At 35.4% G+C, this 19,139-nt stretch overlaps 1 protein-coding gene across 1 annotated transcript; it reads right to left on the bottom strand.

Annotated features, from left to right (window-relative positions):
- Positions 1-2,196: 2,196 nt before the first annotated feature.
- LOC107559549 (programmed cell death protein 4-like) lies at positions 2,197-14,391 on the bottom strand. The gene is made up of 12 exons (XM_016243430.1): positions 14,296-14,391; positions 13,759-13,852; positions 13,159-13,461; positions 8,485-8,579; positions 7,275-7,388; positions 6,900-7,121; positions 4,174-4,271; positions 3,973-4,090; positions 3,725-3,832; positions 3,526-3,636; positions 3,318-3,457; positions 2,197-2,870 (listed from the first exon to the last, which is right to left on the bottom strand). The coding sequence occupies exons 2-12, from the start codon at positions 13,799-13,801 to the stop codon at positions 2,810-2,812; spliced, it is 1,413 nt and encodes a 470-aa protein (XP_016098916.1). The 5' UTR covers positions 13,802-13,852; positions 14,296-14,391; the 3' UTR covers positions 2,197-2,809.
- Positions 14,392-19,139: the final 4,748 nt, after the last annotated feature.

Below are 19,139 nucleotides of genomic sequence, written 5' to 3'. Positions count from 1 at the left end.
GTCTATCTGTCTCTCTATCTGTCTGTCTCTCTCTCTGTCTCTCTGTCTCTCTGTCTGTCTGTCTATCTATCTCTCTGTCTGTCTGTCTGTTTCTCTGTCTCTGTCTCTGTCTGTCTGTCTCTCTCTCTCTGTATGTCTCTGTCTGTCTGTCTGTCTGTCTGTCTCGTCTGTCTGTCTATCTTTCTGTCTGTCTGTCTCTGTCTGTCTGTCTATGTCTGTCTGTCTGTCTCTGTCTGTCTGTCTGTCTGTCTGTCTATCTATCTATCTATCTATCTATCTATCTATCTATCTATCTATCTATCTATCTATCTATCTATCTATCTATCTATCTATCTATCTATCTATCTATCTATCTATCTATCTATCTATCTATCTATCTATCTATCTATCTATCTATCTATCTATCTATCTATCTATCTATCTGTCTGTCTGTCTGTCTGTCTGTCTGTCTCTCTGTCTGTTTCTCTGTATGTCTGTCTGTCTATCTATTTATCTATCTATCAGTCTCTGTCTGTCTGTCTATCTGTCTGTCTCTATGTCTATCTATCTGTCTGTCTGTCTGTCTGTAATGCTATATTAATGCTTAATAACGACCCCCCCCCCCCATTACATTAAGGGGTTCCTCGCTGAAGGACAATGCCTGAAGTGAAGTCAATGTTTCGAGAGGTTCTGCCTAAACAAGGTGAGTTTTTCCGCTGTTGTTGTGTTTTGCTCAGCAGACTTGCATTTTTTTTGTAGCACGCAGCTTTTCAAAATCTCACACTTGTACAGACTGAGTTGAAAGACGTCCCACATGACAACCAAAACAACCGCAGCACTGGAATCCACAGCTGAACTTTAGTCTGTATCTTGTTGCAGACAGCCAGCACATGTGAGTTGTGTGCGTTTATTAGTCAGCCTTGTGTTTCATCCGTGCGGGTCAGCTTTCCATGGAGGACGTTCCCACCATAGTCCTGTGCAAACCCAAACTCCTCCCTCTGAAGTCAGTGACGCTGGAGAAACTGGAGAAGATGCAGCAGGAAGCTCAGGAGCTCATTAAACAACAAGAACTGGCTTTAAAGGAGCAGCAACAGCCTGAGACAGCAGAGTAGTGTACACTTCTGAGGGACGAAGTACACACTTCCATCACAACCTAATATCAGCACATATCACCAGTATAGTCAGTCACAGGCCAACTTTCATATGAAAGATTTTCTTTTTTGTTTGTTAATTTGGTAGAAACCATATTTATGCGTGAGGTTATGTATGCTTTAGTTCATAAGGCCGCATATGCTCATGAATGATTATTTAGTTCAGTTTCAGATGCCAGCAAGTTCATTTACAACAGTTGCAGCTCTGTTGCATGGTCTCAGTGGCTATATTCTCAAATTCAGCTTTTTAAATATATATATATATATATATACAACTATAAGTCACTGTCAAAATGGGCTTTTGTTGAATAAAATGCCAGCTAATTAATGCATGAAATTGGGGTTATGCACAGGTCTTCACATTCCACTTTGTAAATGTCATATTTAAATATATATTTATCTTCAAAACTACTACATCTTTTTTTTTTTGAAAGAAATGTATACTTTATTCAGTAAGTAAAAAGAACAAAAAGTGTCACTGTTTCCACAAAAACATGGCTGTTAAAAATCCAGCTTTGCCAGAACAGGAATAAATTATATTTAAAAAATATATTAAAATAGAAAATGGATATTTTAAATTGTAATATTTCACAGTTTTACTGTATTTTTTATCAAATAAATGCAGCCTTGGTGAGAAGATTGAGAAGAAAGCATTATATAATTTGGCCGTTATTTAGCTATATTGAGATTTTGGAATATAAACATTTACTGTTTTCAATACATAGTGAATATTGATTAAAAAATGCATTCATTTCAATATTTAGTTCCATTTCTCTTTGCATTATGCCTATCATTTATTGTCCACCCTCAGTGTTTAATCACTAGTTATATAAATTGCAGTCCGGTATATTTTAGGAAATGCCTTAGTCATATTTCACGCCAAATACTAATATATAAAATATTATTTTATTGTAATTAATGCTGGTTTTAATAATGTCATGATGGACATTCATGACATTAATATCCCCCCACCCCACCAAAAAAAACATTAATTTTCTTTTTGAAATATATATCTTATCTACAAACAACACCCTCCCAAGTCATTACCAGTAATCGATGACAACACAGCTTTTTATTATTTATTCATCAACCATTCTGAACAAAGTGCAAGTAAGTTAGGTACATTTCACTTCCACCAGTCTACTGTAATATAAAAATAAATGTTCTGGACACTTCTGTGAAGTGATCCCAGCTGCTGTGCGTTGCTCAGTTTTGTCGTTTCGTCAGTGACCATCAGAAGTGACATCTTTGAAAAGTCAGAGGAAATAAAGGGAAAAATAAACTCGAGCACAGTATACAAAAGCAGCCCAGGAGGAGAAAGAGCTCTGAACTTACATGCCCGCCCACTTATAAAGCTATGTGCACAAATCTGCAAGTCTCTACAAACACTGCAGACTGGACAACAGGAATGGCAGTGAACTCAGGAATACAAAACATGGAATGACTAAATTCATAAGTGTGGCACTTTCAGGATTAGCTTATACAAGTCACATCAGAAATTACGTCTCCTTCAGATCGGAAAGTGCCTGGCCCTTCGGTCACACTGTGTTCTGACAGGAGGAAAGGTTTTAGTACTTAAACCTTCATGACAAATACAAGCAACTTAAAGAAATACAGAACTCCAGCGAACGTCACGACTGGAGCAGCTGCCACAGAAATGGCTTGCAGGAATCCTGAACTCAGCAGCTCTCGAGTTTGAGACGCCCGCCATCTCCTTCACTGATGAACCTCTTACGGCCCCTGACAAAGAAAGAAAAATAGAAGAGCAAATAAAACAGATACAATAATAAGAATAAGTTCATTTGGATATGACAACATTATTACACTAATAATAATAATAAATGTTTTTCTTTTAATATAATTTATATTTTTAATATAATAATAATGTAATATATAAAAAAAGTTTATACATTACCGCTAATCAGAAATGGCAAAAAATTATTTTGATGTAATAATTTAACATATTTTTGTATTTATTATTATTATTAATAATAATAAGAATAAATATACAGTAATACTAATAATTATCAATAGTGTTTATACATTACAACTATTGTAATAATTTTTTGCCCCACTGTATATGTGTGTGTGTGTGTGCGTGTGTGTGTTTTTATAATAATAAAAAAGTTATTATTATTATTATATAATTTTTTATAAAGTGCAGGTAAAGAAAAACACCTCACTCACCGACAAGGACAGAGGTCTCGGAGTTTTTTATCAATGACACCAGCATCAAAGCTCTGCTCCACAAACTGCTCCAGAAGCGAATACGCACACGGCACGTCAATACTGAGATCTGCCATGTCCAGATACACCCTCTCAAAGCCCTGCAAGAGGATAGCATTCACTGTAGATGTGCTTTTAAAGCTGCAGTGATTCAAACTGACCAGCATACCCGTCTCAACTGGTCCACAGTGATGACCGTGGAGGCGCAGAAAGACTTCAGCAACTGTAGGATCATTTGAAGTGTTCTGTTGCCTTTAGACTCCAGAACCATGATAACTGCCTGGGAAAGAAAAAAGACAAAAAAAGGTCAAAAAAATTAATCAGGCACAAGCTTTCCACTTAAATCCCTGTTTTGTTGCCGTTATTACCTCATAAACAAACTCATGATGGAAATGTGGGACTTCCAGTTCTCTCAAGCAGCGCTCGGCTTCCACCGTGTCACCTGATAACAGATACTCCTTCAACAGGAGGTTAACCTGCAACAACAACCATTATGCAATCCGGAGTTAGAAGCTGAATGCATGTGGTGTTGCTCAATATGCTATAAAATCCTCCAGCTCATAGACAAAGGATGATGTTATGTAACGTGGTAGGCGGTGAATGGGTGTGTCCTTGCCTCTTTGATGAGTTGATTGACGGGTCTCTGGCCACCGCCTGAACCCCAGAGGCTGTCGATGCGAAGGCCGGTCCATCGGCTCATTCTCAGCAGCACGGCCGCGCGATCCAGAGCAGCTCTGATGAAACGACACAAACCGGCGTCAAACTCGCAATCAAAACACAGAAGAGACACACGCGCTGAGAGGAAAACACTCAGTACCTGGCGTATTCACAATCTACTCGTCCTTTGTAGCCGTCTATGAAGCTTTTTGGGAGGATGTTGTCTGCGACAGCTCGAGCGATGAACTGACCAAGAATCTATAAGACAAAAGTAAATATTTAGATCACTCATTCTGAGAGTTTTCAGCTAAAAACATTTCCCTAAAAACCCACTATGTCCACAAGATAAAAAAAGTCTACATTTATAATAGTTTTCTTAGAAGGCTCTTAAAAACACTGACACATATTAAAGATATTAAATATTTGAATTAGATAACATTTTGTATTAAATTATTTCAATATTAAATATAATTGTTTCGTAATATTAATATATTTACAAATGCTTGAGCAACTTTAATCTTGGTCCATTTTTGGTCCAAAAATTATATATATATTTTTTTTACCATTGACAGTGTCACAAATAAAATAAAATAATAATAATAATAATATTTTAGGTAATGATCACTCATTCTGAAATTATTTCCATATTATTGACAAAAAATGAACTGAAAAATAATTTATAATTAAACTAGGCCTATATGAATTGTTTTTAAGGATTTGAAAACTTTGACAAACAATAAAAGTATGAAATATTATTAAACAGTCATTTTTAATATTAATAATAAAATGTAACATTTTAAAATATATACAGATATTTTATTACTTTTTTTTTTTTTACTATTTGGCAACTTTGTCTATTTTTTCAAACAACACTGTCCTGAATAAAATAAAGATTATTTAATAACTAATTATAAATCAAGTTATATTTGTTTATATATACATAAAACATTAAATATCAATATTTATTTTTTTATAATTTTTATTTTAGAAGAAATATGACTTAAGATATATAACTTGATTTAATTTCTTCTAAAATAAAGATTATTAAAATATTTTCTATTAATATTTCTTGTTACATTTCCTATTTGCACAGTCATTAAAAAAAGATCAATATTTCCCATTAAAGATCACTCATTCTAAGAGCTTTCCACTGAAAGCATTTCCATATTTCTTGTTTATACACAAAAACCCCTCATGGGACACAAAAAAAGGAACTGAATCTTTTCACACAGCAGAATTTCACTTGAAGAGTATAAAAAGCCCCTTAAGTTCCTAATCGTGACATTTTTAAAATGCCATTGGATTTGTGTGTGACCTGCTGTAAACAGTGCAGTTGTGTGCGCAGCCGGAGGAAACACACAGTCAAATAATGCAGTAACACACACCAGTCGGAGGTCAATATTTGTTCACTTGCTGTTTCGGCACGTCTACCCTTTGTATTCAGATTGCATTGGTTGTTAAGAGCAGGAAAGGGCTGTGTTTGCCAAATCGAACAACATTTGCCCTCGTGTTAGGAATGAAGGCTGACAGGAGAGGCCCGAGTAAATGTGTTTGTAGAGCAGACAGTGTGTTTGAGGCACAGCGCTGACCCAGCATTCTGCACACAGCCAGACAAAAGCACAAGCTCTGGTGTTTCTATGAAGCCAAAGGAAACAGCTGAAAGTCTCTTCTGACTGGCTCATCTGCACCACCAGACGTGCTCCGACCACAGAGTTTTCATTGTTAACCGCGGCTCACCAAACACGCTTTCAGCAAAGTAAACATGCAGCACAGAGAGACGCACCGCAGCTTAGAAACTGCAAAATGTTACACTGCAAAAATTACACCTACACCTAGAGCGGTTCATGATTATGAACTTTGGCTGATCATTAAATGTCATACAAATAATTATGTTTAACAATTTAATTATCTCTTCTATTCATGCCACTTAAAACATAGACTTAAAAAAAAATATTTAACTTCATATTTTTGTGAAATAAATATAAATGTAAAAAAATATATAAAATAAATTAAGCTTTAAATAAAAATATGCTGTTAATATAAGATATTATACTGTGTGTGTGTATATATATATATATATATACACACACATACCAATATTATACATTTATAAATTATTTATATATGTATTATGTTAGTATATTAGATATGATATATGAAATATAATATTCAAATTATATTATACCCACATATATACATTATATAAATGTATACAAATATGTGCATATTTAAATATTAATGTATTAGATATTAGGCCAATATATTAAATATAATATTAAAATATTAAATATTATTTAAAAAAATATAAACAATTATACAAAGAATTACAATATTTTTTTGTGTTCAACCTGGTCCACTTTCTGATCATATTATCATAAATATAATATAACAATATATGATAATATAGAATTTAATAACGTGAGTATAATAATATTGTATTATATTATAATACATCATTTGTATTAATTCTATAATCCTAACATATTAATGCAGTAGTATATTATAAATACTAACATAAAAAATGAAAATATTATATTAAAAACGGTTGTACAGACAACTGGAAATATAAAATATTTACTTTTAATATAAAAGTATTGTTTGTGTTTTTTCCCACAGGGTCCAAAAAGGAACTGAAATCATTAATAGTAAAATTCATCAATATCAAAATCAAACTAAGGCTTTCAAAAACTAAATAAAAGGTAAATATTAAAAAATATATGTTAAAATATGAAATATATAAAAATATATTTTAAAAATTTACAATATATTAGCGTGTGTGTGTGTGTGCATATATATATATGGTAATATATTTTGAAGTTTAATATGCATGGTTAAAAGCGTATGCCTCACTTATGCAACTCTCATACACTAGGTCTAGCATGTCACCTGTGGAGCCCCAGGCGTGTCCAGCACCAGGTCAGGCAGCTCTTTGAGAAGTTTGTGGAAGGAGGCCTCCACGTCGGCAGCCGTGAGAACACACTCGCAGAGCTCGCTGAGCAGTCGTGACGTCAGCTCCCTGTGGCTGGCTTTAGCCTCCAGCGCTAGCGATACGGCTAGCATGGGCACGTCGCCTCGCATGCTGCCCAGGTTCAGCTCAGCAAGCAATTCCTGAGGGAACAGAGCGAGATGTCCTGATTATAATGAGAATGCAGCATTCCTCAGGTTTTTTTACTCATAAACGCACAGGACTGCACAACACTTAATTAGATATGAACGGGTAAAAGCCGTCTCCTCATTCAACAACACAGCCATAAATCTCACCGCCACTTCATTGGCATCCCCGTGCTCAAAGTACTCTTGAACGATAGGAGTGACCGTCTTCTCAAATGTCTCTTCGTCCAGAGGGAGGACAACAGTCTCATATATGCAGTTCTCCTGGAGAAACACAACGTTTGATGGATTGTGTGCCAGTTTCATGGTTAAAGGAACAGTTCACCCCAAAATAAAAAAATCTGCTGAATATTTACTCGCCCTCAGGCCATCCAAGATGTAGATGAGCTTGTTTCTTCATGGGAACAGATTTGGAGAAATTCAGCATTCCATCGCTTCTTCAGCAGTGGATCCTCTGCAGTGAAAGAGTGGCGTCAGAATGAAGGCCCAGGTATACTTCCCTTTCTGCGCTCCGTTCCGTCTCATGCACAGCCGCGTCCGCACAGCTTTCACAGTAAACTCAACTGCAGATGAGTGCGGATGGACGAGTCTAACACATGCGCAGTACAACCTACTTGACCTGTTCTGTCTCAAAGTTTACCTTGCGCCTGTGCTGTTGTATGTGGACCGTTCACGGACACTTCTGATGATGAAAATTGCGTCACGAGGACAGTGTGCGGACCGTGCGGGACGCGGATGGCCAAAGTACACTTTGGGCTTGAGACTCCTAACAGCTGATAAAAACATCACAATAATCCACAAATAACACACACCACTCCAGTCCTTCAGTGGACGTCTTGTGAAAAGATGCATCTTTTTTAACTTCAAACCATTGTTTCCAGCTAAAATACAAGCCCGTGATCCATCATATTGCTTTCTCCAGTGAAAAAGTAATCTCGTCTGAATCAGGAGAGAAATATGCACAGATCAAGCACCGTTTACAAGTGGAAACAGTTCAGAACTGTTCTAAACAAATATGTGGGTGAATTTTACTGCGGGAGGACAACAGGAGATGGACTTTTTCCACTGGAGGAAGCATTATTATGGACTCTTACAAACACAGCTTTTCGCTTCACAAGATATTAATTGACGGACTGGAGTGGTGTGGGTTACTTGCGGATTATTGTGATGTTTTTATCAGCTGTTTGGACTCTTATTCTGACGGCACCCATTCACTGCAGAGGATCCATTGGTTCTGATGAACAAACAAACTCTTCTATATCTTGGATGGTCTGAGGTTAAGTACATTTTCAGCTAATTTTTATTTTAGGGTGAACTATTACTTTAAAAACCATAAGCAAGCACATTGAGTGGCTCTTACCTGCTCAGCATCGTAATTGGGATCTTTAACGTCAACTTTATCTTCATCGTAAACCTGCCCAGGTGTTCCCCATACACCTTTACCCCCTGCCCCACCTATGGATACAAAACACAAACAGCTTTTTTAAAATGCATTGGAAAAACTTGAAAAGTGACATCATGTCAACAGAGAACAGAAAGAAGAACGAAAACCATGTGACTCTTTCAGTGCCTTCTGCTGTAGCCAATGAAAGTACATACAGTTCCTGTCTTTGTCATGTTAGCCACACGGGGTCGTCCCCTCTGAAACAGAGCCGGGCCCTTTTAATTCACAGCTGCTGCTAACATCATCTCTCAAGTGCCAAACTGATACTGAACGAGAAACAGAAACTGATTCTAACCAAACTGGTAGAAGAAAATAAAGCAGTATGTGCATGCAAGGCTAAGCGTGACCTCCATTAATGTAGATGTTCTGCTACATCCTCATGACATTCCAAACCTGAATGATTTTCATTCTTCTGTGGCACGTAAAATATTTTTTTTTTTTTTTTTTTTTACGATGGAGGTCAATGGGGTCCAGTGTTGTTTGGTTCTTAATCTTCAAAAGATATGTTCTTTTGTGCTCTGGCATGAGGGTGTGTAAATGATCATTTAAATTTTTAGATAAGCTACCCACTTAATAAACTAATAAGCTTTTGACTGAATTTAAAGATTGTACACATTTCCTCAAACAATATTTTGAAAATAGTAACAAGTTATCCATATTTAACTTGGATTTATAATAAAATTAGCATATATCATTTTCCTTAAAACAGTTCAATAAACAATAAGAGATATCCTAAATATCATTACATTTAGAAATATTTCACTTTTTGGTATAAACATTTCATTACACCAAATACACAAAATAAATGTTCTTTTTAGCAACATCATATGACCCCTTTAAACCTTTGATTACATTTTTTCCAAAAACTAAAACATTTTTTCCCCACAGGATCTAAAAAAAGAACTGATTTCATTAATAATAAAATAGGCCTATATAATCGATCTTGGAAGTATTTTTTTTAAATACAAAATAAAAATATCTAAAATATTAAAATATTTACAAACATTTTAAATATTTCTTAGTCATCTTAAATTTTGATCCACTTTCCATTCACACTAATAAATATAATGTAGGGCATTATAGAATGCAATAAGGTAATATATTTTTTATACATTTAATACATAACACCAAATTTGAAACTTTTTTTTAATTTTTTATAAATGTCTTGTTTAGTACTCATGCATAATATTGAGCTAACAACAGTTTAACAAACAGTTGCCAAAAGTGAGACATCAAGAACTTAAGTGTACGTTGGATGATGTTTGTATTTTATGACTAGTCCCACAATGTTCTAGAAAGCACTAGAATATTCCAGAAACGTCTAGAATATTCCCATTCTTGCAAAAGCAAAATATCTTTAAAAACATGCAACATTAGTACAAAAACTTATCTGTAAAAAAACAATGTACAATAATTAAGGATAGATGTTCTAAAATTTACCTGACCTAAATATTTACCAAAATATTGACACTAGGCAAAAATAAATAATACAATAATAATTAGTAGAGGTCGATTAATCGGCACCGATAGTTTTTTACTGGAACTATCGGTTATCGGCAAAAATCCATGCCGATAGTTTTTCTGGGTTGCGTCCGTTGCTGGAACGGCTGAGAAGGGTCTGCTGTCATTATACACGCTGAACAGAGCGGGAAACTTCAGACGAGGATTTAAATGCAGCCGACAGAAAATCCTGCCGCGCCACAGAGCGCCATTCACATAGTTTTCCATTATATTACATTATTTGTCCCGAATTGTTGTTAATGCTTCATTAAAGTGCTTCATTATAGATCGCGCTTTCTCTTTCTGTTTGCTCCATTTTTTAAACACTGAACTTCAAACTTGTCAAATTGTTCGTTCATTCTTGAAGTAAACTTGTCCGTTTGATGATTAAATAAACTGTTTTAGACAGCTGCTCGAGTTGAACGCGACGCATCCGGAGTGTGTGTAATACCAGTGAGTTCTCCTAGACCCGGTGCTGCACTTTTATTTTGATTAGCTCATCATCAAGTGTTCAAGAATAGAAGAAGTTAAAGTGTGAGAGTATACATACAATATCCATATGTATCAACCCTCTACATTGCGAGTAAATCACTCGCATATGCGACTAAATCTTCACTCTGGGTGACTAAATGATGTCTAATATTGGCCAATTGCTAATAAATTCTCAGATTTTACCAGTGCGTGAGTTGGAGGCTAAGTATAAGTTTAGCTCCGATATATTTTCACTCGCCGAACACTCTCTGACTGAGCGCATCAGAGTTTCACTCTCCGCCAAGCAATCTGTGCTGTTTTTCAGTTCATCTGAATGGATGTGCAACGCACCTGTATTTGACGCACCGTAAACTCTAGTGTGAAGGCGCACTAGATATAATAATTATCATCTTATCAGTATTTTTGTTAGTTTCCCCCAATTTTTTTACAGAAACACTGAATGACCAAAAAAGCACCAGCACCAGTCCGAAGTTCAGTTAAAATGATTAATATGCATTCATACATGGCTATCAGTTTTAATTCTAATTACTAAAGTTCTATCATTAAATAATATTGATTATCATATGATAATGCTTGACTGACTGATGTTAAGAGTGTACTTTCAGATATTTATAAAACTGTGCCATTTTACAAACAAACATACACACACATATATATATATATATATATTTATCAATCTGGCGAGTAAACGAAAAAATGTACTAGCCAATGGCGATTCAATTTGCAAGGTGTTCGTAGAGGGCTGTGTATATCATTTTAATGCTATGGCCTTTGTGTATATATTTAAAGATGTGCATCTTTAAGCATGACTGTTGAAATGAAATGGTAACACTTTAAAGAGTCCATTTGTAACATTAAGATTAATGAAAGCTGTGTAATGAAAGTATTGTTCCTTGTTAGAGTGTTAATTTCAACATTTTTATTATTACTACTACTACTACTACTAGTAGGGTTCAGTACTGTTTTTTTTAATAAAGCATTATTTTAGTTTTTGTTCAGTATCCATTTTAAAAACTATTGGTTAATTAATCGATATCGGCCAGTGTGGTCCAACCTAGCTATCGGTATCGGCAAAATCCACTATCGGTCGACCTCTAATAATTAGCACTACAGAATTACAGAAGAACCATAAAAAACAATTGTATATATTATTAAATGCAAAGTATAATACTAATATATTATTATTCTTGCTTAAATTAAGATATTTTAAAAATATAAAAAAATATATTTATAAACAAAACATTATTTATAAATTATAAAAAAATAAAAATACATATATACGTTCCGAGCCAAATGTGCTAAAACAATCTTTTGAAAATACCTTTTAATGGACTGAATTAAAGGCAAATTAAATTAAGGTAAAAATAATACTGTAATTTGATTAAGAATTTAATGGAATTAATTTAAAAAACCTAATATTATTAAATTAATCAGTGACAAAGAAAATATTTATTCATTTAGTAATCAATTTAGTGTTCAGGATAATTCATGGTATTTAAAAAAAAAATCGAATTACTATTTGACAATGAAAATATTTGTCACCAATTTGTAATCCCCGATTTAAATGCAAAACAACAACTCGCTTCTGCTCAGACTGACCGAAAAGCCTCCAAAGAAGATTGTCAATATGCTGTAATCCACTTTTCAGGCCTCTATGGATGAAGTGGAGCATTTAACCTTACGTATGGCACCTCCAAACCAACTACATTTTCACTGCAATATCTTTAGGCTTCTGTCTAAAAAAAGCTAACAGGAACTCCAGCCCTGCCCTGCAGTCCGACCAGCAGTTACGTAACACAAACAGGGCTGAATGTGCCATCGCAGACAGAATCAAAAAGAGAAGTGTGCCATGAAGTCATCTCGCAGGTGATGGGGGAGGTGGAAAGGTCACGAGGGGCGATAAATCAAAATGTTTTTTTGCAGTCTTACATACATACATACACATATATACACATATACATACATATATACATATATATATATCTGACGTTTCTGCAAGCCAGACTTTTCCAAATCAATTCAGGTCGGAGTCCACTTGCATGAAGAATCGCTCGGATGTTTGTTAGCAGTCTAACTGGCTAAAATGAAACAACGGATGCTGGAACGGAGCCAAGTCAACACTTCTATGCTCTGAACTTATGTAAATGAATCCCACCTGCACTGGAGTTCCGGAACTTTTACAATTCCAGAACTCTAAATCCAATTTATTCTTATGCGTTCCAAGTTCCAAGTTCAACTGAACTAATATCTAAATTTCAAACAGAAAACCCACTGATTCCAGGGGCGGTAACTTGATAACTAGCCAATATGATGATATGAAATGATAACTATAAAGTTTTAATAATCATTTTAAATCTACAAGAATAAATAACGCCAAGCCACAAATATAACAATAATGACACAGAAAAACGATAAATTTGGAATCACTTCCAGAACGATTTTTAAAACCTTGAGAATCAAAATCCAAAAACGCAGCATGCTTATAATAAAAAAAAAGTTAGTCAATTGGTGTGGATGCTAATAAAGCTATCTTTCTTGAATAATGATCTTTAAAAAAGCATCATATGACCCCTTTAAGAAATAAAACAGCATTGATACCTTTCTTCGGCAGTCCTCGTCCCTTGCCCATCCTCGACCTCCTGTTAAGTAGTTTGCCCTTAGGGCTGGTGGGTGGAACCACAGAGCGGACCACATCTCCGTTATCGCTCAGCGAGTCGCCCCGGCCCGAGTCCCTGGAGGAGTTCTTCCTCAGACGTCTCTTCACCTTGGCCTTGAGTCTTGCCTCATGGATGCTGCCGGTGGGGGCCAATATCCAGTTTCCATTGATTTCATTATCAACGTTTCCAGTGAAGGTGTTGTCCTCGTCCCCGGAGGGGAAGGAATCTCTGAGATCTCCAGCCTCTGTGGTTGACAAAAGTGTTTGGAACCATTTATATATGTGAATATGCGTATCATATGTAATATCAGACTAAACATACATTTTAAAACAGCATTGGCACTAGAGACCAAAGTTTGGGCCACTTATACATATATTTGAGAGAGTAAAAACAAGTGATAGGCTTGACCTTGGCAACTTTCCACAGACTTATCATATCACATACCAAATATGAGGGCAAACAATTCTCAAACACTGACCTAGAAATATTTACTGTGATATAAAATACCTAAATATCGCAGTAAAAATCAACTTGAACTTACCAACAGGGTTTGCATTCAGCCATGCCTCACAGTCAGTTGCCATGGTAAAAATCAGAGAATTAAGTTTTACAGGGTATAAAATGTGCCTTTGCACCTAGAATGCAGAAATATAAACGTTAATATGCAAGTTTCTTTGTGAAGCAAAAATAAATGAATAAATGAGAACATGCAGCTGCTCCAATCAGCAGCGTCCATTTGGCTCCAACACAAGCCTGATACGATGAATGTATCGCATTACCATACAGACAGAAGACCTGCAGTCTCCAAAATCAAGTGTTTTGGCTGAGGAATACTTCGTTTTTGTACCAACGGTCATTAATGTGTCTATGGTTTGATGTAGAGCACGCATTTAATGTAACGTTATGCATTTAAGTGCACGAGCGCAACATAAACAAAGCCTCGGGACTAGCAGCGAACAAACGCCGTTTTGTCTTTATTTGACACAGTGTCTAAAATAAAGCCTTCGAAAGTCTTAAGTATCGCAAAATACATTGCTTTAAAACAACATCCAGTCGATAAGGAACAAATCCCACTAACCTGCTTTATTGCGTAGTCCCAAATTCGAGCTTCGTTGATGTTTATTTTGTGTTCTCTGCCCAGCAACTCGATAGCGTAATGCTGTCCTGCGAGCTCTCTGATTGGTTAGAAAAATAGAGGCGGATGACAAAGTGACCAATGAAAATGGAGTTCAGATTTAGCCTGCCTTTCTCGTATTTTCTATGAGGTCTTCGGTGAAGATCGTGACTTTCCGCCGCCCTGCGATGGACGCTGGAACAGAACAATGTAATAGATAGTAGTGCATGGGTGAGGATGAAGTCCCTCTCTCTTGTTATATTATTAAACTGGCACATTTTTATTTTTTATTTTTTTAAGTTGATGGTTAAAAAAAGATGCAGGGGTTATTTCATAATGTACAGGCCCAGACATGTCATTCAGGGCCACCATGGGACACTTTCTTTAATTATTTGTTTCACATAAACATCAGGCAACCTTATTTTCCAAAATGTTTATTTCATATTTGCATCAAAGCTACCCAAAATATTTATACATACTTTTCTTCCATAAAATGCTGTGCTATTATTAACAGAATATAAAACAGAAAGTTTTCCAGAACCATTCCAATTATATACTAGCATTATAACACTCAGCGTTTTATAAATTTGATATCAGTTAAATAAACATGGTCCAGTTCAAGTATTCCTAAAGTCTGAGCTCTGTGTACAGCAATGATGAAAAACAAAAACAAAATAGTATGGCAGACATTATACAGAAGCAGCTTTCCATGGTGTTCAGCTGATTTTTAAACATTTGGGGCTTTTAATACATTATAAGGCACTTTGAAAAGTGAATATTTCAAGCATGAAACAGATTCAAGATTTGAAGACTGACAAAAATGATCACAGAAAATGCAATTCAGACAGAAACAAAATAATAATAATTTAAAAAGCATCAACAGAATATTCACAAGTATTGACCTGAGGATATTTTTACACCTCTTTAAATTTAAATAGAAATTTAAATTAGGCACTTCTTCAGTGAAGTTTATATTTGTCCACCACTGAAAAAAATCAACATATATGCCAGCTTTAAAGTATGGCAGATGCAGATGATGTAAACACTACACTTACCAGTGCCTTTCACATTCTGATACATATTTTTCACAGTGTAATAAAAATTCCATGCTGGACTACAGAGGACACACACTGCATTGTGTCCTGCGAATAAGGACAGGGCACTTAGAGTTCACAGAAAACTGAAAATTGTCATAATTTACTCTCCCTCATTTTTAAAACCTGTATGAGTGATTTTTTTTCCCCGTGGAATACAAATGAAGATATTTTGCAGAGCATTCCTGCTGCTCTTTTCCATACAATGAAAGTGAATGGGGACTGGGGCTGTCAAGCACACATGACATGCTGGATAAAAAGATATTGTGGTCACAAATTAAGAATTAGTTCCCGTGACTTAATTCTTTTCTTCATTTTAAGTAAATCATGGCCATGTTGTACTAATTTCTTTTTGTGTTATATTAGTATATTGATATACTAAGTTATATCGTTTTTGTAAATAATTTGAATTAGATTGAATTTTTATATTTTCTGTTTTAATTTGAGCTCATTCTAGTAATTTTGTTGTGTTTTGTCATTTTGTTCGTTTTTTTGTCTATATAGTTTTTATTATTTGTTATTTTTTAGTTTTAGTTTATTTAGTTTGAGTTATTTTAGTACTTCAAGTTAAACTAAACAAAAATCAGATATGCTGCCTTAGCAACTAGCTGAAATAAAATAAGTTTATATAAATACAATTATTTATAGACGTAAAATTATTTCAGTTAGCATTTGTTTCAAGTTACAAACATGTGGTTTTAGTTTGCGACAATAACCTTATTATTTCCCTCATTTTAGTTGAAACTAAAATAAAACAGAAAATGAATAAGTACAACATAGCCATAATGTCTAATTTTCTTTCGCATCTCATGTGCAGGGCTCCGAGGTCTAAAAACTACATTTATTTTTATATTTTCAGTTTGTTTCTTGCACTAAGCTAACGTATGGCTTCGGAAAACTTGGAATATAGTGCACATGACGCATGGACTACTTTTATGGTGCTTTTTAAATTTTGGAACCACGGTCCACCTTCAATTCCACTGTACAGAAAAATAACAGCATAAACATTCTGAAAAATGCTTTGTATTTCACTGACAAAAAAGGTAATATGTGTTTGGAATTTACATTTTTCAGTGAACTATTCCTTTAAAATCTATGATATTTAATAAGCCTTTTTTTAAATCCCTGAAAACTTTCATACAGTTTGTCTTGCTATGAGCCCAAGTACACAAATGATCCAATTGCAGTTTTTCTTGTGTCCTTTTCCATCCTCGTTGTCTTTGTTTTGTGTCTCTCAGCATTCAGCATGTCATGAGCTTCATTCAGTGTTTGGCGACTCCGTGTGGAATTTTAAGAGACTTTCCTCCGCCAGCTGCGACAGATACTTCTATAAAAACACAAACAATCCTCTGTTAAATTACACAAATTACTATTTACTTTTAAATTACAGGCATACGAACAGCTATAACGCCTTGAAGAGCAACAGTTTGGTTTCTCTGACTAAAATGGCTGACTGACAGCATCTGTTATGACTGTTATACTCAAGAAAGTTCAAGCTACATTGAGATATCGCGTGTTTCTGGGCTCTTTTGTCTTAGAAACTAAACACTATCAAAACATACATTTTTTAAACCCATTAGTTTATTTAATTTTAGCACTAACAATGTTTACCTGTGGATAAAATGGGTGACACTTTGTCTTACTAAGGCTAATTTCATAGCTGGCTTTTTAAATAACCTAAATGCACACAGTTAAATAATCTAGTCACACTTTTTTGCATATTTTGACTAAACTACATGATAGTACTTTCATATTTTAAAGTTGCAAAGTAATTTTGCAATCATGGTCGACTGGACTTGCTGTTGAGGTCTGTTTTAATGACATAAGAGATGAAGAAACTCCCGTTTATGTGCATCCTTCCAAAAAGCATATTTGTTTACCAGTGAAACAAGGAACAAGTTGAAACAGAAGAAGGTCAAAATGTGGGAGGAAAGCAGGTGTTTCCTGTAGTGTTTACAGTCTCTCTCTCTCTCTCTCTCTCTTGCTCTCTCTGTCTTGGTTTCACCTGTCTTGCTCTTCTGGTGTTAAATTCAGCTGTCACCTTCTCACTGTAGTTCTTGTAAACTCAACACAGCTGGCAGACCTCAAGGCGGAGAAGTGAAGTATGAGGTGACGCTCTTTGGCCGATCGCTCTAGTCTGAGAGACACGACAACTGGTTGTGGTCTGACTGTGATGACGGGGAATGTCCGGCTATGTTGTGTTGGAAAGTGTGTTTGTCTGTCTGTATGTGTGTGTATCTGAAGGGTTATAATGAGAAACTATATCCCACCCTGAGGACTGGGTTTCTTAGATCAGTCAATCTTACATTGCAGTCACCAGTGGTGGCGAGTAACTAAGTAAGCCTTTTCAGTAACAAGCTTCTATTTCCAATAAGTAGCAGTGTAGCATGGCCAAATGCTACATCGCGGTTTGAATTTCACATTGTTGAATTTCGCATTTCACATTGTTCACGTTGCGTGCGGCTTTACTGCCAAGCAAGCTGACGCAATAGTCAAATACACTCTGTTAAGTGGTTCTCTCATGTGTACCGCTGGAAAGTCTGATTCATTTTAGTGAATCAATTCATTTGGGAAGAGATTTTAAGAAACAGTTGACTGATTCACTGATTTTAGTCACTTAAGTAGCTTCCATGTAGATAGGTAGTAATGTAAGTAGTCTCATATATACCGCTGGAAAGTCTGAATCATTTTGGTGAATCAGTTCATCGGGGAAGAGATTTTAGGAAACAATTCACTGATTCGAGTCCCTTAAGTATGTAGTCAGTGAGTCAGTAATGTAGCTAATCTCATATGCACCGCTGGAAAGTCTGTTTCATTTTGGTGAATCAATTAGTTTGGTAAGATATTTTAAGAATCAGTTCACTGATTCGAGTTACTTAAAAGGTTAGTTCACCCTAAAATGAAAATTCTGTCATTAATTACTCACCCTCGTGTTGTTCGAAACCCGTAAGACCTCCGTTCATTTTTGGAACACAATTTAAGATATTTTTGATGAAATATGAGGGCTCTCTGACCCTCCCATATACAGCCAGGTAACTACCACGTTCAAGGTCCAGAAAAGTACCAAGATGATCGATAAAGTAGTCCGTGTGACATCAGTGGTTCAACTGTAAATTTACGAAGCTACGAGAATACTTTTTTGTGCACTTGTGGACGCGTGTTCACGACAGTATCATTATCCTTTTCTGGACCTTGAACGTGGTAGTTACCTTGCTGTCTATGGGAGGGTCAGAGAGCCCTCAGATTTAATCAAAAATATCTTAAATTGTGTTCCGAAGATGAATGAAGGTCTTACGGATTTCGAACAACACGAGGGTGAGTAATTAATGACAGGACTTTCATTTTTGGGTGAACTAACCCTTTAAGTAGCTTCCATGTAGTTAGGTTGTCTGTACTGTAGTGTAGCTCATCTCATATGTACCACTGGACAGTCTGATTCATTTTAGTTATTCAGTTTATTTGGGAAGAGATTTTAAGAAACAGTTCACTGATTTGAATCACTTAAGTAGCATCCATGTAATTAGACTGTAACTGTAGTTAATCACAGATGTACTGCTGGAAAGTCTGATTCATTTTGGTGAATCATATAGTTTGGGGAGATATTTTAAGAAACAATTCACTGATTCAATTTATTTAAACAGCTTCCATGTTGTTAGGTTGTCTGTAGTGTAGCTAATCTCATATCTACTGCTGGAAAGTCTGATTCATTTTGGT

The sequence above is a fragment of the Sinocyclocheilus grahami genome, unplaced genomic scaffold (genome assembly GCF_001515645.1).
Source record: "Sinocyclocheilus grahami isolate Dianchi unplaced genomic scaffold, SAMN03320097.WGS_v1.1 scaffold691.1, whole genome shotgun sequence".
Taxonomy (NCBI): Eukaryota; Metazoa; Chordata; class Actinopteri; order Cypriniformes; family Cyprinidae; genus Sinocyclocheilus; species Sinocyclocheilus grahami.
Note: the sequence above shows the minus strand (reverse complement) of the source record. Positions and strands in the feature narration are given on the sequence as shown.